Here is a 27968-nt window from a genome sequence, read left to right as displayed (position 1 = left end):
AGATACATCCATCACTGCCTTTCAAGTCATTCACTGTAACGTTCCTCATCTATGAATCTTTCATCCTCGCTCAAATTAATGGTGTAATCATCACGTTCTCGGTCCGAATCTCTCTCACTCCATTGTAAACAACGGGAACTGTGAGCAGCACTACCGCTTGTGAAGTCACGCTACTTCCGGTACAGGCAAGGCTTTTTTTATCAGCGAGCAAAAGTTGCGAACTTTATCGTCGATTTTCTCTACTAAATCCTTTCAGCAAAAATATGGCAATATCGCGAAATGATCAAGTATGACACATAGAATGGATCTGCTCTTCCCGTTTAAATAAAAAAAATTCATTTCAGTAGGCCTTTAAGGTGTAAAATAACATTTTATAAAATGTTTGTTAATTAAAAGAAAAAAATCCTCTAATTTATTGGTACAATACATCTTTGGACAATTTTTACAGTAATTTAGGTCAAACCATTATAATTGTATAAATGTATCAATAAGTGCTTTAAAGGCCTACTGAAACCCACTACTACCGACCACGCAGTCTGATAGTTTATATATCAATGATGAAATCTTAACATTGCAACACATGCCAATACGGCCGGGTTAACTTATAAAGTGACATTTTAAATTTGCCGCTAAACTTCCGGTTCGAAACGCCTCTGAGGATGACGTATGCGCGTGACGTAGCCCGGGGAACAGAGGTATGCCTTCCCCATTGAATACAATACAAAAAAGCTCTGTTTTCATTTCATAATTCCACAGTATTCTGGACATCTGTGTTGGTGAATCTGTTGCAATTATGTTCATTGCATTATGGAGAAAGAAGCTGAGCAAGCAAAGAAGAAAGTTGTCGGTGCGAAACGGACGTATTTTGCGAACAAAGTCAGCAGCAACAGTACACAGCCGGCGCTTCTTTGTTTACATTCCCGAAAGATGCAGTCAAGATGGAAGAACTCGGATAACAGAGACTCTAACCAGGAGGACTTTTGACTTCGATACACAGACGCCTGTAGAGAACTGGGACAACACAGACTCTTACCAGGATTACTTTGATTTGGATGACAAAGACGCAGACGTGCTACCGTGAGTATGCAGCTTTGGCTTCTAAACATTTGATCGCTTGACCGTATGTGCGCAACTTTTTTTTGCGTATGTACGTAACTTTTTTAAAATATATAAGCTTTATGAACCTTGGGTTAGGTGAACGGTCTTTTGGGCTGAGTGATTGTGTGTGTTGATCAGGTTTTTGAATTGTATTGGCGTGTTCTATGGAGCTAGGAGCTAGCATAGGAGCTAGGAGTTAGCATAACAAAGACGTAGGTGTTTTTATGCAGGATTAATTTGTGCCATATTAAATATAAGCCTGGTTGTGTTGTGGCTAATAGAGTAAATATATGTCTTGTGTTTATTTACTGTTTTAGTCATTCCCAGCTGAATACCAGGTACTGTGAGTATGCAGCTTTGGCTTCTAAACATTTGATAGCTTGACCGTATGTGCGCGTCACGTACGTAACTTTTTAAAAATATATAAGCTTTATGAACCTTGGGTTAGGTGAACGGTCTTTTGGGCTGAGTGATTGTGTGTGTTGATCAGGTGTTTGAATTGTATTGGCGTGTTCTATGGAGCTAGGAGCTAGCAGAGGAGCTAGGAGCTAGCACAACAAACACGTAGGTGTTTTTATGCAGGATTAATTTGTGGCATATTAAATATAAGCCTGGTTGTGTTGTGGCTAATAGAGTATATATATGTCTTGTGTTATTTACTGTTGTAGTCATTCCCAGCTGAATATCAGGTCACCCCCGGCTCTCACAGCATCTTCCCTATCTGAATAGCTTCAACTCCCCACTAGTCCTTCACTTGCACTTTACTCATCCACAAATCTTTCATCCTCGCTCAAATTAATGGGGAAATTGTCGCTTTCTCGGTCCGAATCTCTCTCACTTCATGCGGCCATCATTGTAAACAATAGGGAACTTTGCGTATATGTTCAATTGACTACGTCACGCTACTTCCGGTAGGGGCAAGCCTTTTTTTATCAGATACCAAAAGTTGCGATCTTTATCGTTGTTGTTCTATACTAAATCCTTTCAGCAAAAATATGGCAATATCGCGAAATGATCAAGTATGACACATAGAATAGATCTGCTATCCCCGTTTAAATAATTTCATTTCAGTAGGCCTTTAAGTACATTATGCTTGTGCAAGGTACTTCTTTGAAACTTTTATTTTATTAGCGCAGTCAGACCGGATGTGGCAGACCGCGCTCTTATTGTGAAGGGTGGAAGCGTGCTGTGATGTTGTTCTCAGCTTGACGAGTAAAGATGAGACTTACCTGAGACTGTTAAAAAAAAAACAGAGGGAGCTCCTCTCAAATTGCGACCACTGTTTGTAAATTGATATTGCATCGATGATGTTGTTCACAAAAACACAAGCAGATGAGATGTGCTGTGGGTCTATTGATTGTTCTTGCTAGCTTTAGCTTTGTAGTTTAGTCGCTGTGTGTCGGGGATGAATGAATGGTATTGGACACATTATTTTCCCAAACAAATGTTTCTTCTTCTCACAATGACATTTCACTTACATTTATATAAATTTCACTGATATTCTGCGTTTAACAGCGGATTCCATTTTATTGGCCAATTATTTGACTTTGTCCGCGATTACGTCAATGCGGATATCAAATATACCTTACTTTTTTTTATTGAGTTTAGTGATTATTGATTAGGCATACTAGCGCTGTAACCTTGGTGACGTTCCAAACTTCTAGTAGACTTGCTTTTTTTTCCCCACTCATTCGCTAATCATCTGTTTCACAAACACAAGCTCCGGAATTTTGCATGCACGTTGCTAGGCCCTTTAATCATTTTTGTTGATTATTCTGTTTTCATAATCATGAGAAGCCATAGTCAAAATTTTATTTAAAATTTCATTAATTGTCCAGTAACCCTGCAATGAGGTGGCAACTTCCGCTCGAGTGCAGCTGGGATAGGCTCCAGCACTTCCCGCCACCCCAAGAGAGACAAGCGGTAGAAAATGGATGTATGGATGTCCAGCCCTAGTCTTATCCGCTGTGATATAAGTCCGCTTTGGCATAGTTTTCCAGAAAAGTCCGGTATCATTACAATTAAAAACTTGTTGTGGTATAAAGCCCGCTGTGTAAATCTCTTCAATACGAGTAAGCACAAAAAGGCTGCCAGCGGGACTCAAAATTAATGAGGCGTTCATAAACAGAGACATGGTTCGCATACACAGGCATATTTGGCTCAATCTAATAGTTCATAAATCAAAAAGTTAGCAAAAAGAGGGGTTCATAAATCGAGGTTCCAATATAAATAGTTTGTTCGTATCAGTCTTGAAATGCAGGAAGTTATCGGCATCAGCATTAGCGTAATTTTGAAAAATAATTTTGTGCATCCCTACTCAGAAGTGAAAAAAAACATTACCATTATGAGGTCAATGGTAAATGTAAAATTTTGAAAAATTACCCCGAAAGGGACAAGCGGTAGAAAATGGATGGATGGATGGATTTTATTATTAAAAAATTACCATTAATTAACAAAAACAAATACAAAAGTACCAAAAATTGGTACAGTTGATTACCAGGTACCAGGATTTGGTACCACTTCGCTTCAAATGTGAAAAATTCGAAGGGTTGAGTTGAGTTGAATTGAGTTGAGTTTATTTCGAACATGCAAGCATACAACATGATAAATCACAATTTCCAGTTACTCTATTCAACATGTTCGAAAAGGAGTAGGAAGAAGCAGAGCTTATTTAATCCTACCCCTTTTCTTTTACATAACAGTTGCTAAAACTTTTGTTCACTTCCTGTTGTCAATTTATGTACAATATACTCCATAAGTAATCACAATAAAAATAAATAAATAATAGTCGGTGAAGTAAGTTACATTTCATATGGTGAGATGAGTCAAATTATCATGAAAATGAATAGATGCATGAAATAAATTCAGAATGCTTATCATGGTTCTTCTTCTTTGTACTTTGTAAACACTTTAAGTTTGAAGAGTTTCTTGGAGTGGATCATATTAGTACATTGTTTGATTTCTTTGCTTAATCCATTCCATAATTTAATTCCACATATTGATATACTGAATGTCTTAAGTGTTTTACGTGCATACAAAGGTTTAAAATTAAATTTTTCTCTAAGATTATATTTCTCCTCTTTTTTTGAGAAGAATTGTTGTATATTCTTGAGTAGCTGGTTATAGTTTGCTTTGTGTATAATTTTAGCTGTTTGCAAATTCGCTATGTCGTGGAATTTCAGTATTTTTGATTCAATAAAGGGTGCATGATAAATATCAGATTGATAATTATCTGGCTGACGTGAGGAATTTTAATAGCATACCGATAAATTTGATAACATTAAAAAATTGCTTGAAAACACTCGAATAAGGCGAGATTATCCGTACTGTGTCGTAGGTGGGCTACGGTGAGTTAATTCAAGCACTCCTTTTCTTCCCGCTTGGGCTGTAAACAGCCTGTCGTAAACTTCTCCTGACCTCATTGTAAACAAACGTGCCGTCAATCGTGTGGGACTACTTCACTGTTTCATAGGAAGTGTTTTTTCATGCTAATTGCACCAAATGTTCTGCTAACATTCCATAAGGAGGAAAAAAACAGAGCTTCAACACATCAAACCTGCAATGCCAGTCTCACTACGCCAGTGTTTTGAAAGCCTACAAAGACACCTGCTGCTATAGAAGCTGCCCCAAAACCAGCCGCAAAGAAAGGCTTGTTTCTATTGCTGCTGCATTTAAAAAGTGCAAACAGTTTGCCAGAGACGACTCGAGTGCTAAAAGAAATCTGAGATTTCATCATGGAAATGGATAACCAAATACAGGTAAATGGCAAATTAGTCAAAAGGGAGTCTTTCTTACTTCCAGGTGTGCACAAACTATAGTTAAATCTTAATTTAGAAAATAAAAGATATAAATAAGTAATCAGTTATCGGTCTTGAGAAGCAGGAAAGTTATCTGAATTGGTATTGGTAAACATCCCGAGTGTTAGATTCCCAAGATTTACCCATAAATATTTATATCTTACCGAGCTGGTTCTGGGTCCTGGGGCTCCTGCGCTGTCTCGGGCCAATGCCACAATGACATTGCTCTTTTCTCCAGCCCAGTGGACAACCATCTGGTTATGAGAGTCATTCAGGCTGGCCTGTCAAACAAATAGTGGGGAAAACAGAATGAGAGCATTAGTAATGTGTCTTGCAATAAAAATAATTCTATGTTAAAAGTATTTTTGTCAATAGCAGAAATAAATGAACGCAGTGAACCCTCATGTCAGCTGTCCACATCTTTGTTTCGGTGGGCGGAGACGAGGCCGCTGGCTGACACGCAGCATGCACGAACAGAGCTTTGTTAGTTGCTACTCGCTAGTTCGAAGCAACGAAAAGTAACAAAACTTAGGAGGAAAAACAATGATTGCAAAGGTAAACACCCACATGAGGGAATATTTTAGCTTCAGACGGAATGAGCAAGAGTATGACGAATTGTTGGAAAGTGACGGCAACACAACAAATGTGGTGAACATCAACTGATTGTGTGCTGATTTTTGATCTGTGATGCAAACCTACAATTAGGACTGGGCTGATAACAAATTTTGTTCGACGACATATTGACATACAAATTATTGCCGGAAGGTTGAAAACCGTATAATGAACATAGTATATATTAGTATTATTGAAAAAGTTAAAAAAAAACGTTATTTATAACCGAAAAAGTGGTCACACTTCACTTACTTTTCAAAATTTCTTCATTACACCATTTTTAACTTTGCACCTCAGGAAGTCAGTCCGTCACCAAAACTTGTCCGCTGTCACTTCCGTTAAGTCTTTATATTGTTTTGTTGTGGCTTAATATTGTGGCGTTTGTTGTTATTAAAATAAGAAGCGAATGCATTGGCTATTAATTGTTGTTGACTTGTTCCATAATTTATTTATACCTAATTCACTTATAAGAAATAACGGGAATATAGGAAGCGTCACCTGAATCGTTTTGAATCGTATTATTCAAAATAAACTAAAACCGTCCCTGAATTTTATCAGCAACATTAAATTATGATTTGAATTGTTACAACGAATCGTTAGAACCCCTACTAGATAGCCTTGGTGGTGTGTATTGTTTTGCTGCTATTTGACTGTCCCTTGTTTACGTAAAAAAAAGACTCTTTCTTTACCGAATTTTTTGGCACATTGTCTATCCTTCCTTTAAAATGGATAAAAGTTTTTATTTTTATTTTTGTAGCAGCCTAATGAGCAGCACAGAAGTAGAAGTAGTAATTTTTATTGTCTTTTTTGTTAGTTAGCACATGTTAGAAATGTAACAATAAATGATAATCGCAGTAAAACTGCCCAGCGGTCAGAGTGACCCTTTTAAAATTATCGACAAATTGTGAATGTTGACTGCACTTTCGTAAGCTCACGGATTGAGGGGCGCCAGCTCGTTAGCATGTAAACAACAGACATTAACGTCTTTCCCTATTAAGAGACAACATACCCAATCTAAACGTATATAAACACATTGCTATCTGAGGAAATAAGATATTCAATTGTGCACATTGAACCTACAAGCTGTACCCTCTTAGAACAGATTGATTCTTCTATACTAAGAGGAATACAAGACGGAGGTGTATTTTTTTATGCATTCAAGGACCGCTGAACAGAGTAGTATCAATAATAATAGATTTTATTTGCAACACATTTTTTATTTAAATAAATCTTAAAGGGCTACAGTACAAATCAACATTTTAAACAATAAAAGCTTAGCCATTAAAGACTAAAGACTGAACCACTATCATTAAAGCGTAGGAAACACAAAACATACAAAATAGTGGGTTTTTTTTAACAGTGTGTCTATTTATTTTAGTTATTAAAAAAACCAATATATTTGTCAAAAGATTTCAGTGTTTTTATAAGTACTTTTTGAGCACATTCAACAATACCGTGATAATAATCACAACCATGATATAAAATTGTCATATCGTTAAATTCATAATCACGTCTAAAAATATTAGAGCCGTGGAATAAGTGTACGCTTTATAATCCAAATAGTCGACTATTTGCCAAGATAATCGATGATTAGTCAACAATCAAATAAGTTGTTAATTGCAGCCCTATCCTCCAAGTTTTCTCTCTGCTTCATTTTTGTCTGTAAACATAGAGCTAACGTGACTTGCCAAAACGCTCCACATTTCTCTCCCAGAAGCTTTTTAGCTTGTTAATATGCATTGCATTACTTTCACAGCTTAGAATTATTACAGTGACCATTGTGGGTTTATCTTTCTTTCACAAAAAAGGTATTTACAGTTTTATTCACGTCTACATGTGTAGTTACAAAGGATTAACCGTTAACACACCCAGACCAGTACAGTTAAATAGACTGTGTACAATCCTGTTAACCCAGTCTCTTTCAGTAAATCGGTAGCTTATCCTCACAAACGGATGATTTCCCTCCCTGTGTAAACATAAGCTCTCTTCCTTTCGAGAGACTAATTTATCGGAACACAGCTTGAAATAACTCAGCAGATTTATCAAGTCATATTAAAGTCTTAAATGTTTTACAGTAGTTATTTAACACTATCTTTTTTTACCATTCTATTGGCTACATTTCCCACCCTTTTGGCACACCAGCATAGTATTGCTGAATTGGAGGAGTTGGGCTCCGAGTCTGGTACTACCAATGAGGGGAACAATACACTTGGGTATTTTAGCCTACGGTCCCTTACAGCCCTCCCTTCACTTTTTCTCAAAGCTCTCCATTATTTAACAAGAGAAAAGAAAGAGTGCCAGCATGCCCATGGGCCCAATGGCAGCACAGCAGCCTCTAGCAATGACATCAGCTTTTTAGGACTGGCAGGCAACACGCCTATGCTACTGTCGGTAGGGGAAACACTAGTTGTAGTACTGTGGAACACCTTAATACCAATGTCCCTCGGTTGTCGACATGATTAAAACCAAAACCGAAACGAGTCATTACTTGCACATTTACTTAGTAGAAGAACCATATAAGAAGAAAGGGCAATAATGAATGACTTTTGAACCTCCGGCAGTTTGTTGACATTGTTTTTCTTGTTTTGTGCATATTTTTATTTGGATTCTTCTGTTTGTATACAATATTTTATACTCTCATCAAACAAAGCTGCAGCGGTTACTTTCTTGTAAGTCTTGAATATAATGACGATAAAGCTTTCATACTAGCCCCATACTACAAATTACAATTTTATTTTTATAGTCGACTAAATATTGACTATCTTACTGATTAGTCCACGAAATAGGTTTATGAACCGTAGACCAATTGAGTGACTCTCTTTAGCCATCAGTTTTCAAATTAATTCATCCATTTTCTCGACCGCTTCTCCTCAATAGGGTCAACTGGAGCTTATCTCAGCTGACTTCGTGCAAGAGGCAGGGGTACACCCTTGACTGGTCACCAGTCAATCGCAGGGCACATACAGACAAACAACCATTCACACTCACATTCTTACCTAAGACAATTTAGAGTCTTCAATTAACCTGATATACATATTTTTGTATTGTGAGAAAAAGCTGGAGTACCCTGAGAAAACCACCCCACACACATGAGGAGAACATGCAAACTCCACACAGAGATGTCCAAACGGAGATCCAAACCCAGATCTTCCTGATCTCCCGACTGTGAGGACTACATGCTAACCACTCGGCTTTTAAATTCAGCGTATGATATTTCTAGGCATGTTCTAACTAACAAAATAGCAAATAAAGATGACTACTTCATTCAGAAAAAAATCTTTATGAACTGTGCTGCTCATTAGGCTGCTACAAAAATAAAAATACCTTTAAACTTTTACCTTTAATACCTATAAACTTTTGTCCATTTGAAAGCAAGCGGTCAAAAAGTATCAATTGTACCACTGATTTTGTTTAGTCTGCAAAATTAAAAAATGTAAATTTAAATTTAAATAAACTCCATCCATCAATCCATTTTCTATCGCTTGTCCCTTTCAGGGTCGCGAGGGATGGTGGAGCCTATCCCAGCTGCATTGGGGCGGGGTACACTCAAAAGAAAGTATTAAAGGCCTACTGAAACCCACTACTACCGACCACGCAGTCTGATAGTTTATATATCAATGATGAAATCTTAACATTGCTACACATGTTAAGAATACGGCCGGGTTCATTTATAAAGTGTAATTTTAAATTTCCTGTGAAACTTCCGGTTGAAAACGTCTACGTATGATGACGTATGCGCGTGACGTCAATCGTTGAAACGGAAGTATTCGGACACCATTGTATCCAATACAAAAAGCTCTGTTTTCATCGCAAAATTCCACAGTATTCTGGACATCTGTGTTGGTGAATCTTTTGCAATTTGTTTAATGAACAATGAAGACTGCAAAGAAGAAATCTGTACGTGGGATCGGTGTATTAGCGGCTGGCTGCAGCAACACAACCAGGAGGATTTTGACTTGGATAGCAGACGCGCTATCCGACGCTAGCCACCGGCCGTATCGATGATCGTGTGAAGTCCTTCGTCGCTCCGTCGATCGCTGGAACGCAGGTGAGCACGGGTGTTGATGAGCAGATGAGGGCTGGCTGGCATAGGTGGATAGCTAATGTTTTTAGCATAGCTCTGTGAGGTCTCGTAGCTAAGTTAGCTTTAATGGCGTCGTTAGCAACAGCATTGTTAAGCTTCGCCAGGCTGGAAAGCATTAACCGTGTAGTTACAGGTCCATGGTTTAATAGTATTGTTGATTTTCTGTCTATCCTTCCAGTCAGGGGTTTATTTATTTTGTTTCTATCTGCAGTTAAGCCCGATGTTATCACGTTAGCTCCGTAGCTAAAGTGCTTCGCCGATGTATTGTCGTGGAGATAAAAGCCACTGTGAATGTCCATTTCGCGTTCTCGACTCTCATTTTCAAGAGGATATAGTATCCGAGGTGGTTTAAAATACAAATCCGTGATCCACAATAGAAAAAGGAGAAAGTGTGGAATCCAATGAGCCCTTGTACCTAAGTTACAGTCAGAGCGAAAAAAGATACGTCCTGCACTGCACTCTAGTCCTTCACTCTCACGTTCCTCATCCACAAATCTTTCATCCTGGCTCAAATTAATGGGGTAATCGTCGCTTTCTCGGTCCGAATCGCTCTCGCTGCTGGTGTAAACAATGGGGAAATGTGAGGAGCCTTTCAACCTGCGACGTCACGCTACTTCCGGTACAGGCAAGGCTTTTTTTATCAGCGACCAAAAGTTGTGAACTTTATCGTCAATGTTCTCTACTAAATCCTTTCAGCAAAAATATGGCAATATCGCGAAATGATCAAGTATGACACATAGAATGGATCTGCTATCCCTGTTTAAATAAAAAAAATTCATTTCAGTAGGCCTTTAAAATAATCATCATCCAAGCCTTGTTTTTAATTCAAGAAACCTGCACACAGGTGTATTTTTGACTTGTACTTCTGCTTACATATTCCTCCACCGGCCGAACTTTTTCTTTTTGTGCAGTATAATTTATGGAAGTGCGTCATAACCACGAAAACTCCCAACACGAAGACTATACTAAACTCTATACTAAACATTTCAACATGGCCTGGGACCGTGTTCTCCAACCTTTTCAAACCAAGATCCCCGGTTTCAGCAATGCCAAGATCTACCCCTGCAGCAACTGTGATTTTATATATTTATTCATTCATTCATTTTGACAAATAGTATTCTGTCCCTCAGTCTTGTGTTATTATCTTACTCCTTTTCTGGAGGTTTATTTTCTTACAGAGCTAAGCTTCTTCAGTCTACAGCTTATCTGGTTAATGTTCCTGTAAGAGAATCTAGTGATTTTGAGTTTGTGGTTGATCTTACACTGCCATCTAGTGGCGCATGTTGGAACCAGGAAGTGCGTTGAGCAGAAGTTAAGAAGTGCAGCAGAGTCCATAAACATGTCGCTCCTGCGTCGAGTGTGTCTTCTTCCTCTACTTTTGCGCTTGTTAAAGGCATAAACTGTAAGTTAAATCATATATGCTCTATTAAGAATGTTTATTTGCGCATTCACTTTGCGCTTCGTGTTATTCAAGGCGCTACGCTATTCACTCTCTAAAGCTGATGTTATCATTTAGCATTGTTGTTGCTAGTCAAAATACTATGTATTGCTAATGTTAAGACCTCTAGTTGGTTATTTTGCACACAGAAATAAGTGTGAATGTATGTTTTTTACACAGAAACTGATGTTGTTTATTCTGTTTCTCTGTCACAGTTTTACAAAGTAAAATGGATCAGTAAACTCAAGACTGCTTCACGAGTGGTTACTGAAGCCATATGTTTAGCTCGCTGCATAAGTTAAAGCCCTTAGCTGAAGGCAGAAGAGTAAAAAGTTTAACTACACATCAAGTGCATCGTCGGGGGCCTGAGACTCTCCACGCCAGTCAGCAGACATGTCTAACCACGGAGACACCCCTCCGCTCTCCCAGCTAGAAGTCAGATCAAAGTGCAGCTCGACTTCATCACGCTGGTCATCAGTCAGCCTTGCTGCAGCAAAAGCACGAGCCAACGCTGAAGCCGCCAGCACCAGAGCAGAGTACGCCAAGCGCCAAATAGACATGGAGGTCGAACGGGCACGCATCGAAATGGAAAAAACTCGGCTGGTAGCTACTATGAACGCCCTGAAGCAAGAGGGAGAGGCTAAAGCAGCGCTCGCAGCAGCAAGGGTCCTTGAGGCTGCAGTTTTGGACCAAACAGAGCTGGAAGAGCCGCCAGATATTCCCACTACAACAGCCATGGCTGCCGGCCGCACTCAAGAATATGTAAACACTCACTTTCACAATGATGCTAATGTGGAAGATGAGACAAAGCCTGATATAGAACAAAAGTGGGACATAAACAACACCAACAATGTCGAGCCAAGCCGACCAACAGCTATGACACATGCATGTGAGTACACCCCCAGCTATCGACCTATCAGACAACCCGAGCCACCGCCATTTCATTCCCCCAACTACACTGAAGCATATAACGTCCCATCTCCATCTTTGCGCCAACAAACTAATGTATCAGACCTCGCTGTGCTCCTCTCACGTCGTGATCTACTGACAGCAGGACTCACAGTCTTTGATAACAAGCCAGAGACCTATGTAGCATGGAAATCTATGTTTCACAACGCCACTGGGGATTTGAACTTGAAATGCTGCGAAGAGCTTGATCTACTGACTAAATGGCTGAGCGGTGAGTCCCTCCAGCATGCTCTGAGGATTAGAGCCGTTCACGTTAGCAACCCAGAAGCAGGTCTTGAACGTTTATGGCAAAGGCTCGACAGAAATTATGGCTCACCAGAAGCGATCGAGGCTTCACTGTTTAATCGCCTTGAAAGTTTTCCCAAAGTTGGCCATAAAGAAAGTCACCTCCTACAGGAGCTTGCAGACCTTCTCCAAGAGCTCGAGGCGGCGAAAGATGAAGGGTATCTGCCAGGCCTCAGCTTTCTCGACACCTCAAGAGGAATAAACCCAATTGTGGAAAAGCTCCCTGGCGGCCTGCAGGAGGCGTGGGTCAGAGAAGGGTCAAGATATAAAAAAGATCACAAAGCTCACTACCCACCTTTCTCCTATTTTGTCCAGTTTGTCAACAACCACGCAGAAATGAGAACAGACCCCAGCTTCATCCTGCAAAGCTGCGGCTCTACACACATGAAAGCAGAAAGGACACTAGTGAGACAGACACGCTTCAAAGTCCCAGTCACAACAAACAAAACACAGGTCGGTGCGGCTAACAATGAACCAAAAGCTGCCCCTCTTGACCCCAATAAACAGTGTCCAGTGCACAAGAAACCACATTCTCTCACCAAATGTAGAGGATTCAGAATGAAGGCATTGGATGAGAGGAGAAGTTTGCTTAAGGAGCTGTCAATCTGCTACAAGTGTCTCTCATCAACAGAGCACAGAGCTAAAGACTGTAGAGCTACCATTCACTGTGTGGAGTGCAACAGTGATTCACACACCTCTGCCATGCATGCTGGGCCACCCCCATGGACAGATACAGGCCCTGGCACCCCACCATTGGCCCATGGCGGGGAGCCGGATACCCAAAGCCCCACAGTGACCACATCTAGCTGCACTGAGGTATGTGGACAGGGACTACAGGGAAAGTCCTGTTCTAAAATTTGCCTGGTGAATGTGTACCCCTGCTCAGCCCCCAATGAAAAAAGAAAAACGTACGCGATCTTAGATGATCAGAGTAATGTGTCATTAGCTCGGTCCCGCTTTTTTGACATGTTCAACCTGCATGGTGAGGCCCTCCCTTACACAATGAAAACGTGCTCAGGAACAGTAAACACACAAGGGCGAAGAGCTCATGGCTTTGTCATCGAGGGCATAAATGGAAAAGTGTCAATAACACTACCCATACTCACTGAGTGTAACCAGATCCCAGACAACAGAAGTGAGATACCCACTCCTGAAGCTGCTGCAGCACATCCTCACCTCTCTCAAGTAGCCACACAAATACCGCCACTTGATCCATCAGCTGACATTCTTCTCCTGCTGGGCAGAGATGTGATTCAGGCTCACAAGGTCCGCCGCCAGATAAACGGCCCAAACGAAGCTCCTTACGCCCAACAGCTTGATCTCGGATGGGTAATCATTGGAGATGTCTGCCTCTCAGGAGCTCACAGACCCACGGTGAACTCCTACAAGACAAACTTACTTGATAACGGCCGCCCCAGTTTCCTCTCTCCCTGTGAAAACAGAATCTACACAAAGGTAAAGTTCACAGAAGAAAATCCCCTGTTTGAGAACATGCAACCCAAAGATGAGCTGAGCAAACACATCTTTAAGCAAACAGCAGATGATGACAAACTGGCACTCTCTACAGAAGATGAGTCGTTCCTGAATGTTATGCACCATGGGTTTGTTAAAGATGAGGCTAATAACTGGGTCGCTCCCCTCCCGTTCCGTCATCCCCGACTCCGCTTGCCTAACAATAGAGAGCAGGCACTCACCCGCCTCATGTCTCTACGCAAGACACTAAAGAGAAAGCCGGAAATGAAAGGGCATTTCGTGGAGTTTATGAAGAAGACATTCAACAAAGGACACGCAGAAAAGGCCCCTCTTCTTAAACCCCACCAAGAATGTTGGTATCTCCCAAGCTTTGGCATTTACCACCCACAAAAGCCAGGTAAAATCAGAATCGTTTTCGATTCAAGTGCCCAGTGTGAGAATGTATCGCTTAATCAAGTGCTGCTCAAAGGCCCAGATCTTAACAACGGCCTTGTAGGTGTGCTTCTCCGTTTCAGAGGTGAACCATATGCTGTGATGGCTGATGTGGAGCAGATGTTTCACAACTTTATGGTCAGGGAAGACCATCGTGATTACCTGCGCTTTCTCTGGTTCCGCGACCACGACCTGGATGGAGAAGTGGACGAGTTTCGGATGACAGTTCACGTGTTTGGAAACTGTCCATCTCCCTCAGTCGCCATCTATGGACTCAAGAGAACTGCTGTGGAGGGAGAGAGTGAGTACGGCAGCGAGGTGAGGAAATTCATTGAGCACCATTTTTATGTAGATGACGGGCTAAAGTCATTCGCCTCTGAGGACGAGGAAATCGACATCCTCACCAGAGCACAGAAAATGCTAGCTCAATCGAACATCCGTCTCCACAAGATTTCATCTAACAGTCCTGTTGTCACCAGCGCATTCCCAGGAGAAGATCTCGCTACAGGTCTGCAGGGTCTTGAGCTCGGACAGGATGCACCACCCATGCAATACAGCCTCGGACTGGGCTGGAACTTGTCCACTGACCAGTTGTCGTTTCGAGTGGAGATCACTGACAAGCCCTTCACCAAGCGTGGTGTGTTATCAGTCATCAACAGTTTGTATGACCCGCTTGGGTTCGCTGCGCCAGTGAGCATTGAAGGACGCTCCATCCTGAGAGAGATCTCCAAAAACATCAGTGAATGGGATACTCCTCTACCTAAGGAGCAACAGGACAAGTGGCAGAGATGGAAAGACGCTCTACAGCACTTGGAACAGCTCAAGATCTCACGTATGTATACGTCCATTTCACTGTCCAAAGCACAGAGAAAGGATATGCATGTGTTTTGTGATGCATCCACAAAAGCAGTCGGAGCTGTCGCCTACTTGAAACTCACCACTGCTGATGGACACAGTGACGGGGGCTTTCTCCTCGGCAAAGCCAGGCTAGCTCCAAAACCAGACATCACCATTCCCAGATTAGAGCTGTGTGCCGCAGTGCTGGCTGTCGAAGTAGCAGACATGGTCCAAGAAGAGCTCGACTTTACGTTTGATGAAGTCAGCTTCTACACAGATTCTAAAGTAGTACTCGGCTACATTTTCAATGACAAGAGACGCTTTTATGTGTATGTACATAACCGCGTTGAACGCATCAGGCGCTCCACTCAGGCTCACCAATGGCGTTATGTGCCCACACATTTAAACCCAGCTGACCATGCCACACGTGGACTGCCTGCTGAACATCTTTCCCACTCTACATGGCTCAGTGGCCCTCCCTTCCTCACTGACTCAGGCCTAGGTCAAACACAGGAAATGCCCTTTGACCTCATTAACCCCGAACATGACACTGAGCTGCGTCCAGAGGTTGTATCCTGTGCTACCTCCCTCTCTAAAAGCACTCTCTGGGCAGCAAGGTTCGAAAGATTCTCCAGCTGGACCCGCCTGTTAAAGACTATCGCCAGGCTACGCCACATCGTCACATGTTTTAAGGCTGCATCTGAGAGCAGATGCCATGGATGGCACAAGTGTGACAAGAACATTACTGAAGACCAGCTCCAGCAGGCTAAAGCCATCATCATTCGTGCAGTGCAAAGTGAGGTGTACGCAGATGACATCAGGCACGTGGAACGTGGTGAGTCTGTCTCCAAGAAAAGCCCACTTAGCAAACTGAACCCAGTAATGGACAGTAACATGGTCTTACGAGTTGGAGGTCGGCTGACTAAGGCTCAACTCACAGCAGACGAAACACACCCTATACTCCTCCCCAGTAAACACCACGTCACTCAGCTCATAATCAGACAATTTCATTCACAAGTACGCCACCAGGGCAGACACTTCTCCGAAGGTGCTATCAGAGCTGCTGGTTTCTGGATAGTGGGCGGGAAAAGAGCAGTCAGCAGTGTTGTTTTTAACTGTGTTACATGTCGCAGATTGAGAGGCAAACAACAAGAACAGATCATGTCAGACCTACCAGAAGACAGAATGTGCACAGACCCTCCTTTTACAGGTGTTGGCCTAGATGTTTTTGGCCCTTGGCCCGTCACAGTCAGGAAAACACGTGCAGGTCAGGCAGAAGCAAAGAGATGGGCGGTAATCTTCACCTGCATGAGTACTCGTGCCATCCACATTGAAGTGATAGAGTCAATGGACACTTCGTCATTCATTAATGCGCTGCGACGCTTCTTCGCCATCAGAGGCGCTGCCAAGCTGCTCAGATCAGACTGTGGCACAAACTTTGTGAGTGCTTGCAGAGAACTTCACATTGACAAAAAGGGCTGTCACAATGACAAAATCAACACCTATCTTGGAAACAGTGGTTGTGAGTGGCATTTTAATCCCCCACACGCTTCCCACATGGCTGGATCATGGGAGCGCATGATCGGCGTCAGTCGACGGATTCTGGACGCAATGCTGCTGCAGCACGGAAAGGCCAAGCTCACACATGAAGTACTGGTGACGTTCATGTCGGAAGTGACTGCTATTGTTAATGCAAGGCCGCTTACAGCAGTTTCCACTGACCCAGAGCATCCTGAGATTCTCACTCCTGCCATGCTTCTCACGCAAAAGGCAGCCACCCCCTCAGTCATCCCAGGTCACTTTGATGACCGTGACCTGTTCAGAGCACAATGGAGACGTGTACAGTATCTGGCCAATCTCTTCTGGGGACGATGGAAGAGAGAATTCCTCAGTGACCTGCAACCTCGTCGCAAATGGAGAACACCTAAACCCAACCTACAAGAAGGAGATGTCATCCTGCTAAAAGATGGGCAAGAGCACAGGAACGACTGGCCCCTTGGTGTTGTTGTAAAGACTTTTCCCAGTCAGGATGAAAGGGTCAGGAAGATCCAAGTCAAGATAACCCGCAACGGTGAACAGAGACTGTACTTGAGACCTATCAGTGAGGTCATCCTGCTGGTTCCGAGGAACCACACATAAAGGACCCCTCATATCCTTTGAAAAACAGTGGGTGTGGGTTAGTATGACATCCTGTTGATGTCAGACGGGGAGTATTCTGTCCCTCAGTCTTGTGTTATTATTTTACTCCTTTTCTGGAGGTTTATTTTCTTACAGAGCTAAGCTTCTTCAGTCTACAGCTTATCTGGTTAATGTTCCTGTAAGAGAATCTAGTGATTTTGAGTTTGTGGTTGATCTTACACTGCCATCTAGTGGCGCATGTTGGAACCAGGAAGTGCGTTGAGCAGAAGTTAAGAAGTGCAGCAGAGTCCATAAACATGTCGCTCCTGCGTCGAGTGTGTCTTCTTCCTCTACTTTTGCGCTTGTTAAAGGCATAAACTGTAAGTTAAATCATATATGCTCTATTAAGAATGTTTATTTGCGCATTCACTTTGCGCTTCGTGTTATTCAAGGCGCTACGCTATTCACTCTCTAAAGCTGATGTTATCATTTAGCATTGTTGTTGCTAGTCAAAATACTATGTATTGCTAATGTTAAGACCTCTAGTTGGTTATTTTGCACACAGAAATAAGTGTGAATGTATGTTTTTTACACAGAAACTGATGTTGTTTATTCTGTTTCTCTGTCACAGTTTTACAAAGTAAAATGGATCAGTAAACTCAAGACTGCTTCACGAGTGGTTACTGAAGCCATATGTTTAGCTCGCTGCATAAGTTAAAGCCCTTAGCTGAAGGCAGAAGAAATAGTTTATTCAACCCATATATTTTAGATGCTGACACTTACAATATTTTTTTGAAGAAGAAATATTATGATTTTAATCTACATTGAAAACACTTTGTTGTGGTCAAGATAATATTGATTGGCTATGCTTTGGTGTAAATTTTGCGTTAATTTTGCTCCATAGTCCCATTTATTACCTTCTATCTGCGTATGTTCAAGATGTTTGTTTTTACAGGGGTATGTTCCCAGATTGCAAATGAAACCACGCCCCGCCCTCTTCAAAAGTATCAGAATTTATATTTTGAAAATGTACACTGTTAAATATACAGGTGCTGCTCTATAAATTAGAATATGATCAAAAAGTTTATTTATTTCAGTAATTTGAAACTTGCATCATATATACATTAATTACACACAGACCATACTTGCCAACCCTCCCGAATTTTCCGGGAGACTCACGAATTTCAGTGCCTCTCCCAAAAATCTCCCGGGACAACCATTCTCCCGAAATTCTCCCGATTTCCAGCCGGACTTAAGGCACGCCCCCTCCAGGTTTGTACGGACCTGAGTGAGGACAGCCTCTCGTCACGTCTGCTCTTTACTTCATACTTCAGAACCGGCTCCCACACTTGCCGTCAGGGTGCGCAATACAACGTTAACCGTTGGCCAACCAAAAAGTTACTTTTTGGTTGGCCAACAGTTTACGTTGTATTGCGCACCCTGACGGCAAGTGTGGGAGTCGTTTCTGAAGTATGAAGTAAAGAGACGTAACTTCATCACCTCGCCTGGTTATTGACTCCAACCCAGAATATTACGCTGCACATACCTATGCTCCTTCAAAGGCTGTGCTACTGGCTGCAAAGTATTGCACTTTCAAATATAACAATCAGTAGAGAGGAGTGTTATGTGTGTATATGTGTAAATAAATGAACACTGAAATTCAAGTATTCATTTTATTTTTATGTATATATAAATATAATAAAATACATATTTATATATAGCTAGAATTCACTGAAAGTCAGGTATTAATATTATTTATATATATATATATATAAGAAATACTTGAATTTAAGTGAATTCTAGCTATGAATATACTCCTCCCCCTTAACCCAGCCCCCCGACCCCGCCCACTTCACCCCGACCCCACAAATCTCCCGAATTTGGAGGTCTCAAGGTTGGCAAGTATGACACAGACTGATATATTTTAAGTGTTTATTTCTTTTAATTTTGATGATTTTAACTGAAAACTATTGAAAAACCCAAATTCAGTATGTCAGAAAATTTGAATATTACTTATTACTTACTTACTTACTTACTTATTTACTTAATAAAATAGGATTTTAGAAATGTTGGCCAAATGAAAAGTATAAACGTGAAAAGTTTGAACATGTACAGCACTCAAGACTTGGTTAGGGGCTACTTTTGCCCAAATGAATGCAGCAATACGGCATGGCATGGAGTTCATCAGTCCGTGGCACTCATTAGGTGTTATGAGATCCCAGGTTGCTCTGATAGTGGCCTTCAGCTTTTTTACATTGTTGGGTCCGGCGTACTGCATATTCCCTTTGACAATACACCATACAAAATCTATGTGGTTGAGGTCAGGCGAGTTTGCTAGCCAATTAAGCACAGGGATACCATGGTCCTTAAACCAGTCACTAGTGGTTTTGGCACTGCGTGCAGGTGCCAAGTCCTGTTGGAAAATGAAATCTGCATCTCCATAAAGTTGGACAGCTGCGGGAAGCATGAAGTGCTCAAAAACTTTCTAGTAGACGGCTGCAGTGACCGTGGACACTGTGGACCAAAACTAGCAGATGTCATGGCACCCCAAACCATCACTGACTGTGGAATCTTTACTGTAAAGTTACTGGTAATGATCAATGAATATAATATGTTGAGCTATTATAATCAATTGTTGATGACTTCAAGCAAATTAATGAGTTGCGTCTTTTGCTTCCTTGTATTTGAAGTGTCCTCGCCAGTATTTGTGCAGTTCCTTGATGCCTTTGACAACAAGTACTTTGGTTTCCTCCATTCCTCCATTTAAGCTGATGAAGATTCTACAATTTGTGCTTAAAGTTCCGCAAATGTTTCCCTACTTCCTCAAGTTGCATGCTTTCTTGTAGATGTCAGTGTTGTGTTTTATCAGATGTTCATTGATGTGTTATAGACATTTCAGGTTGACTCTCTAACTCAGCAATGCTTCCTTGTTTTTTTGTTGGTCAACTTGAACTATGATGATGACAAGTGTGGTGTTGTCATTTCTGCCTTAGAATTCACGTATCAATGTTGTTGACATCCACAGCCGCACTTTTTGATTGCAGATAGTTGGCAACCTTTTGCTCTGTTGAAGCAACAACATTTTGTTCTGCATACATCTTGATTTCTTCTTCTGTTATCAGCTGCCCTGGGATAACACCTGCTTGTAATCTGGAGCCCAGTCATAATCACATTGTTCCAACACGTAACGTTCAAAATCTGACATTTACTGTGATCCTTTACATCATTTTGCTTCTTTAAGACACCCCCTTTTTCTTCCAACATCGAATTGATGCACCATCATTTTTCTGATTCCTTAATATGTTAATATGTTTTCTGATTCCTTAAGTATTTCATGTTGTGTTATTTCATTCAAACGGTCATTCAACTTGCTTCCCATATCAGTGAGCTTGTCTACCATTTTGTTGAACATCATTATTTTCTCTGAGCTCCACATTGAGAGGAGCCAGATGAGGTGGCTGGGGCATTGGGTTAGCATGCCCAACGGACGCCTCCCTGGAGAAGTATTCAGGGCACGTCCAACCGGTAGGAGGTCACAGGGAAGACCCAGGACACGTTGGAGAGACTATGTCTCCCAGATGACCTGGGAAAGCCTTGGAATCATAGCCGCGGAAAGGGAAGAGAGAAGTCTGGGCTTCTCTCCTTAGGCTGCTGTCTCAACGCCTCAACCACGGATAAGCGGAAGAAGAAAGATGGATGGATGAATGGAATATTATTATTACTTCTTTGAGATTACCTGGTTGCTGGATCTTTTCTATGTCCTTTTTTAATGCATGCAAACTGTCTTCTGGCAATTGTCGGCTTTCATAACTTGTTTTTTAGGAGTTAGCTCCTCCCGCCAGACGGTAATAAAGAAAATGGTGTTAGCAAACAATCTGTACTTTTAGTGGGGATCTGTGTTCAGGAAAACTGCCAAAATAGTACAAAACTTGTAAAATGGTGCAAAACTCTTTTTTCAGTCGGTTCACACAGGAAGTGATCTAATTTATAAAAACAATACATGCCTTAAATATCCAAGGGGGGTGAATTCATATGCAAGGCAATTTAGAATAAACAAAGTGAACTACACTCATAAAAAATACTCAGATCTCTGAGGTCCTCCAGCATTTTAGCAAATCTAGTCTTATTATTACAAGCGTGCAGTGAGATGAACTCAGGTGAACCTGACCAACTGCGAATTAAGTAAAAAACATCAATACATCTTTCCCCGTACTGAAACATGATCCTAACCACACTACCCAGAGCCAATTTGTCCCGTTTTTACAGTAATGTTTGCACTAAAAACCACACAAGAAGGCTTTGGTGAGCTACAGAAAACAGTCTTAGCTGGATTAGTGACAGATTACAAAAACATTACCCTCCTCTGTGTGGCCCGTAAACCTCTCACTTATTACCATCATTTTTTTTATTGCCTGACCAGATCCCTGTTATGATTAACACCCCACCCTTTGCACCAGTAGACAAGTAAAATTTGAGCTGGATTCGTCATTAGTGACCCATGTTTTACAGAAATTACTATTGCTATCTATACAAGCGGTATACAGTGACTACTCTAAAGTATAGCAAAGTTGTTATTTATATTTTTCAAGAGATAATAAAGTGTAATGAAATTTTAGCTGAAATGTTACTTTTGCCAGATACGTGCACATATATATAGGACTTGTTTAAAATACAGTATTCCCTCGACTTTTATAGTAGTAACGTCCCAGAATTTCCCGTGGTAGGTGAATTTCCTGTTTATTTCATTATTTTTCATTAATATCATATGCATTCAACGTTATTATAAGACTGGACACGGGGGGCTTTAAGAGCATAAACCAAAGGATTTAAATTAGGGCTGTCAAAGTTAAAGCGATAATAACACGTTAACAATAACGGCACACATTTTTTTTAACGGCCGATTAACGCAAACACTTCCTTTTTGACACTCGGGGCATGCCGTAGCGGGGGAACCTGGCTGCAGTTCGTTTGCTACTGATGAGCCACAGGCCAGCAGAAATGGACAAAGGAAAGGCTACCGTATGGAAATATAAGGTTCAAAGCCATGACAAGTTGTTCTCCTGACAAGAAAGGACAATTTTTCGCTGAGAGAAGATGTGACATCTATGCAGCAAACGCCTGTTGCGTGCGTCGTTCTAGAGGTGGGTGGTGCTTCACTTCTGTGTTTAGATTACGATTGAGGTGCAGTGATAACATAACATTCAGACTGTTACTGTGACTGCTTTAGTAAGTAAGATGACATATAAGCTCAACACAAATGAAAGACAGTTGGCGAAAGGAGACCTTTATTGCAAACAGTTGATCCGACATCAAAACATGTCAAGACACTCTCTCAAAACAATCACACACTTTTCCAGCTTCAAAATAAAATTGCTATGCTATACACCCGGTTTAACTACGTTTAGGGTTTCTCCTTAATCTACGGGCTTCATATTAGCCGCCACACCTAACAAAATAAAGTAATATAATGTATTGTAGCTTCCAGAAGAAAACAAAGTCTGACGCTCTTTTTAGCTTTTATGGCCAATTTAATGCTAACAACAGGCCCAATTCCAACAAGTATTTCCTCCGTACACACATCTGCTTTCGTGCTTCACTCCTAGACACACAACACTTCATTCTCCGCCGACACGGTTAAAAAAACCTTTAAGTTTCAGCTTTGCAACCTTTGTTTGTTTTTTAAACCTCGCCACCACCAAACAAACAAAAAAAAACAGCCTTCCATGTTTTTGGACTGGAATTCTTAATCATGTGAAATATTGTGCTGTTTTTTTTTTTCTCATTTTAGTAGTAGTCCTGGGCATGACGTTAAAGTGCATCTGGCAGTGGAGGCTCTTCTTTGGGGGGTCTTGGGGCACTAGGAGGTTAACCCCTTAACCACTGTTACCCCAGGTGGCCCTTGGCAAAGGCGTAGTACCTGACTGCCCCCTAGCCAGGGATATGGCGAAGACCCGCTGCCTTGTGGGTAAGTCTAGGAAGACAAAGGCTAGGGGAGCACACCCCGAAAGAAAAGCAACGTGGTTGGCGGCACACGATAGGCGGTCCTCCAAAAAACTGGAGCTCCGGCGGCCTCCTGCAACTGTGGAAGAGTGCCGGTCGTCCTGGGTTCCCCTTGCCACCGGATCCCACCCTCTCACAGTGAAGAAGTGCTGCTGGGACATGCGCACCCCCAGTGGCACTTTAAACAAGCTCCTCTGCGCAGGTATTCATCTCTGCCTCGGTGAGACCAGCTACCGGAAATGAAACAAAGTCTGGTGGCGATGGGGTGTCTGATAACGGGAGCAGGTATGAATGCACCGGAAGCTCCTAGTCAGAACCCTGCACACCAGCGGTACAGGGCTATCTATGGTCGCTAGTAGCTGAAATTGAGTGGCAGCTGCTCTCGGCAGACCCCTGTACGCCTGAGCAGCCCTATTTAGGATTGCACTGCTCACCTCAACTGGGGAAAGGCCTAGAAAAGGTGGCCCAGACATTGCCCACTCAAAACTATCCTGGACAGACTACCGCACCTGTCGGGAATTCCACTCCGCGGTCGAAATAAAGCAAATAAAATAATCCCTCTTAAACTGGCATCATGGAACATAAGGACACTCCTGGACACTAGCGTTACCACTGATAGACCCCAGCGCAGAACTGCACTCATTGCAGTGGAACTTAACCGCTACAATGTTGATATTGCTGCACTTAGTGAAACCAGACTCCTGGATGAAGGATCCCTGAAGGAAGAAGGGCAAGGTTACACTTTCTTCTGGAAAGGATACCCTCCAGGAGGCGAGCATCAGCACGGTGTGGGACTTGCAATAAAAAACAGCCTCCTACCAAAACTCCCAGAAGCACCGGTTGGCATAAGTGAAAGGCTCATGTCACTCAGGATCCCTCTGGCTAAGAAAAGATATGCCACCCTTCTTAGTGCCTATGCACCGACGCTACCATCAAAGGAAGAGGTTAAAGACCGCTTCTACCGGGCATTAGATGAGGCCCTCCGTCGCACACCTAAGGAGGACAAGATCTTTTTGTTGGGCGATTTCAATGCCAGAGTGGGGAAGGACAACAAGGTGTGGAGTGGTGTTATTGGCAGGCATGGCATTGGACAAGCCAATGCAAACGGCCTACGGCTGCCAAGCCTCTGTGCTGAGCATGACTTGACCATCACAAACACCATCTTCCAACTAAAAAATAAGCACAAAACATCCTGGATGCACCCACGCTCCAAACATTGGCACCTGATTGATTACACCACTGTGAGACGCTCAGACATAAAAGACGTAACACTAACTCGTGCAATAAGAGGAGCTGAGTTTTGGACCGACCACCGGCTCATCATAACCAGGCTCCGGGTGCAAGTACGCCCTGCTATCCGTCTTCAAAAGTCAGGGAAGAAGAGGCTTGACTGTACCCGGTTAGCAGATCCTATGGCTCGGGACAATCTCCGTCTCTCTCTGGCCAAAAACCTGGAAGACATCGAGCATATTCTGGAGAGTGATGACTCCATTGACGACAAATGGACCTCTATCAGCTCCAGGCTCTATGAGGCAGCATCCCAATCCATTGGCTATAAGCGCAGAAAGCATCAGGACTGGTTTGATGACAACACAGCCACAATAACCACCATGCTCAAACACATGCACACAGCACACAATGCTGTACTCAACAACCCCACTTCAGCTGTGCTCCGACAGCAATGGCAAACATCCAGAAGGGAGGTGCAGTCAAAATTGCGTGCCCTGAAGAATGAGTGGTGGATATCAAAGGCAGCTGAAATATAATCTCATGCCAACAAAAATGATATGCACAACTTTTACGATGCAATGAAAACCATCTACGGCCCAAGAAACTGCGCTGTCTCCCCGCTAAAGTCTAACGATGGTACAACCCTCATAAAAGACCAGAAGCTCATCACCAAAAGATGGGCAGAACATTTTGAAACTCTGCTAAATCAGCCCGCCCCAACAGACCCCTCAGTTCTGGAGGACCTACCTGACTACCCAACCATCCATGACCTTGACCTTCCACCAACCTTTGGAGAGGTTAAGAGTGCAATAAGGTCTCTGAAAGACAACAAGACCCCTGGTCCTGACAGCATCCCTGCAGAGATCTTCAAGCAAGGAGGCTACCTTTCCATCCGTGCCCTTTTCCTTGTCATCAGCAAAGTGTGGAAGCATGAAACTGTCCCTCAGCAGTGGAGAGATGCCAATATTATCACCATCTACAAAGGCAAGGGGGACAAGTCCCTCTGTGGCAACAGTCGTGGCATTTCACTTCTGGCTGTTGCTGGTAAAGTCTTGGCTAAAGTCATGCTACACAGGCTGGTGAACAACATCACGGAAGACCTGTTGCCGGAGTCACAATGTGGTTTCAGGAAGAACAGGAGCACTGTGGACATGGTGTTCACAACACGGCAGCTTCAGGAGAAATGTAGGGAGCAGCACCAGGACCTCTTTGTTGCTTTCATTGATCTGTCGAAGGCTTTTGACACTGTCAACAGGGAGCTTCTCTGGAATATCCTCCTGAAGTTCGGCTGCCCACAGAAGTTTGTCAACATCCTAAGGAAATTCCATGAAGGGATGATGTCACGTGTGACTATTGGCGGCCAGGAATCAGAACCCTTTAAGGTGTGCACCGGTGTACGCCAGGGATGTGTTCTTGCTCCAGTCTTGTTTAATATCTTCCTCCTGTGTGTGACACTGCTGCTTCATGAGAGGATCAAGAAGGGCAGTGGCGTTACCGTCGACTTCCGACTTGACGGGAACCTGTTTAACATCCGGAGGCTCCAAGCAGTCACAAAAGTCACACCAGTGCAAGTCATCAAACTCCAATACGCAGATGACTGCGCAGTTGTGGCCCACACACCGGAAGCGCTGCAAGCTACCCTCTCAGCCGCTGCAAGTGCTTATGGCAGACTGGGCCTCTCTGTCAACGTGGCAAAAACCGAGGTAATATGCCAGTGGGCATCCACTCCTCCACCTCATCCACCAACCTTCACCATCGACAATAAACCACTAGCAGTAGTGGACTCTTTCAAATACCTTGGCAGCTTTCTCTCTGACGATTGCAGTATCGACAGGGAGGTTCAAAACCGGATCAAGCAGGCGTCAGCATCTTTTGGCAGACTCAGGGGAAGGGTCTTCCAGAACAAAGACCTTAAGCTACATACCAAGGTAGCGGTCTATTTAGCTGTGGTCATGACGACCCTCCTCTACAGCTGTGAAGCGTGGACCCTGTACAGCCGCCACCTCAGGATGCTGGAGGCCTTCCACATCAGGTGCTTACAATGCATCCTGGGGATATCCTGGAAGGACAGAGTCCCCCACACTGAAATACTCTGCAAGACCAACTGCACCAGTGTGGAGGCTACAGTCACCCAGCACCAACTTCGCTGGCTAGGCCACGTTATCAGGATGCCAGAAGAACGCTTACCACGCAAGGTGCTTTATGGTCAGCTTCATCTTGGTCACCGCTTGGCAGGAGGCCCAAAAAAGCGTTATAAAGATCAAATGAAGACGGTCATGAAGAAATGCGGCCTGAACCCGACCCAGCTGGAGGACACTGCAGTCCAACGTTCCACCTGGCGGCAGCTCCTCCAACAAGGAGTTCATAAGCTTGAGGAGGACCGAAGTGGTCAACGAGCCAGGAAGCGTCAAAGAAGGCATGAAGCCATTGCCACACCTGCACCCCCAGTCAATGCCTTCACCTGCTCTGTTTGCGGCAGATCATGTGGATCACGGATTGGACTATTCAGCCACATGAGGACTCACAAAACATAGAGATGGATTGTCGTCATCGGATACGATGGACAACCTTAAGAAGAAGGGTTTCTCCTTAATCTACGGGCTTCATATTAGCCGCCACACCTAACAAAATAAAGTAATATAAAGTATTGTAGCTTCCAGAAGAAAACAAAGTCTGACGCTCTTTTTAGCTTTTATGGCCAATTTAATGCTAACAACGGGCCCAATTCCAACAAGTATTTCCTCCGTACACACATCTGCTTTCGTGCTTCACTCCTAGACACACAACACTTCATTCTCCGCCGACACGGTTAAAAAAACACGGGAAAAATGACCACCATAACACACTAACGTAAACATTAACACCAGCCATACGAGTTAACTATGAAGAAAAGTGATTAATCGTGATTAAGTATTTTAATCGTTTCACAGCCCTAAGTTAAATCTGAGCCAAAAGTACGATATTATTTTAATATTTTATTGATATTGTTACACAACCATCGTATGTTTCTGACTGGTTAAATTGTAATCAAAAATTGAAAAGATCAATAATCTTAAAAATGTAAAGTATCAGTTTCAGCAATGGTATGAACCATATTACCCATGCAACTATTTGGTATTGGATTGATACAACAATTTGTACTATAACTTAAACATTTTTAAAAAGTATCTAAACAACAGAAGAATAATTGCTTATTACATTTTAACAGAAGTGTAGTTAGAATCATGTTAAAGCAAAGAGTAACCAGTTATTAACAGTGAATTAGCAAGTAGATTAATAATAGTTTTGACAAAATAATACAACCGGAATTAATGCAATATCTTACTGCATACGTGAGCAGCACAATTGGTAGTCTTTGTAACCCATTTTAAAATGGTTCTATTATCATTTATATGCTAAATATATTGTTATAAGGGCTGGGCGATATATCGATATACGCGATATATTGCGGGTTTGTCTCTGTGCGATATAGAAAATGACTATATCGTGATATTCGAGTATACGTTCTCACGCAGTTGCTTTTAGCTGCTGGCATTACACTACAGGCTCTCCTCGCTCTTTCCTGTGTCTCCTTCTCACAGACATGTCACATACT

At 42.4% G+C, this 27968-nt stretch overlaps 3 protein-coding genes across 4 annotated transcripts in view; 2 read left to right on the top strand and 1 right to left on the bottom strand.

Moving 5' to 3' along the window:
- The window catches only part of LOC133663427 (sortilin-related receptor-like), a 168681-nt gene that overhangs the window by 126734 nt on the left and 13979 nt on the right, over nt 1–27968 (bottom strand). Inside the window, exon 2 of the mRNA XM_062067889.1 lies at nt 5060–5176. Within this exon, the coding sequence (XP_061923873.1) occupies nt 5060–5176 (117 nt within the window). The remainder of the gene's footprint in view (nt 1–5059; nt 5177–27968) is intronic.
- Nucleotides 13582–17868, top strand: LOC133663426 (uncharacterized). Of its 2 annotated transcripts, XM_062067887.1 has the most exons (3): nt 13582–14153; nt 14226–14506; nt 14668–17868. In XM_062067887.1, the coding sequence occupies exons 2-3, from the start codon at nt 14457–14459 to the stop codon at nt 17162–17164; spliced, it is 2547 nt and encodes an 848-aa protein (XP_061923871.1). In that variant the 5' UTR covers nt 13582–14153; nt 14226–14456; the 3' UTR covers nt 17165–17868. The 2 variants fall into 2 exon arrangements, with proteins under 2 accessions (XP_061923871.1, XP_061923872.1); XM_062067888.1 differs by lacking the exons at nt 13582–14153; nt 14226–14506 and having other exon boundaries at nt 14598–15020; nt 15096–17868.
- Nucleotides 25701–26907, top strand: LOC133663675 (uncharacterized). Its single transcript, XM_062068360.1, has 2 exons — nt 25701–26076; nt 26199–26907. The coding sequence occupies exons 1-2, from the start codon at nt 25838–25840 to the stop codon at nt 26905–26907; spliced, it is 948 nt and encodes a 315-aa protein (XP_061924344.1). The 5' UTR covers nt 25701–25837.

Source organism: Entelurus aequoreus, linkage group LG13 (genome assembly GCF_033978785.1).
Source record: "Entelurus aequoreus isolate RoL-2023_Sb linkage group LG13, RoL_Eaeq_v1.1, whole genome shotgun sequence".
NCBI lineage: Eukaryota > Metazoa > Chordata > Actinopteri > Syngnathiformes > Syngnathidae > Entelurus > Entelurus aequoreus.
This window is presented reverse-complemented; position numbering and strand designations above follow the sequence as displayed.

Bases quoted from the DNA above. Each gene is read 5' to 3' on its own strand.
- LOC133663426 (XM_062067887.1), top strand. From the start codon at position 14,457: ATGGACTCAAGAGAACTGCTGTGGAGGGAGAGAGTGAGTACGGCAGCG. The intron at 14,507-14,667 runs GTGAGGAAATTC...TGTTGTCACCAG, and splicing joins AGAGTGAGTACGGCAGCGAG to CGCATTCCCAGGAGAAGATC.
- LOC133663675 (XM_062068360.1), top strand. From the start codon at position 25,838: ATGAGAGGATCAAGAAGGGCAGTGGCGTTACCGTCGACTTCCGACTTG. The intron at 26,077-26,198 runs GTAATATGCCAG...TGACGATTGCAG, and splicing joins TCAACGTGGCAAAAACCGAG to TATCGACAGGGAGGTTCAAA.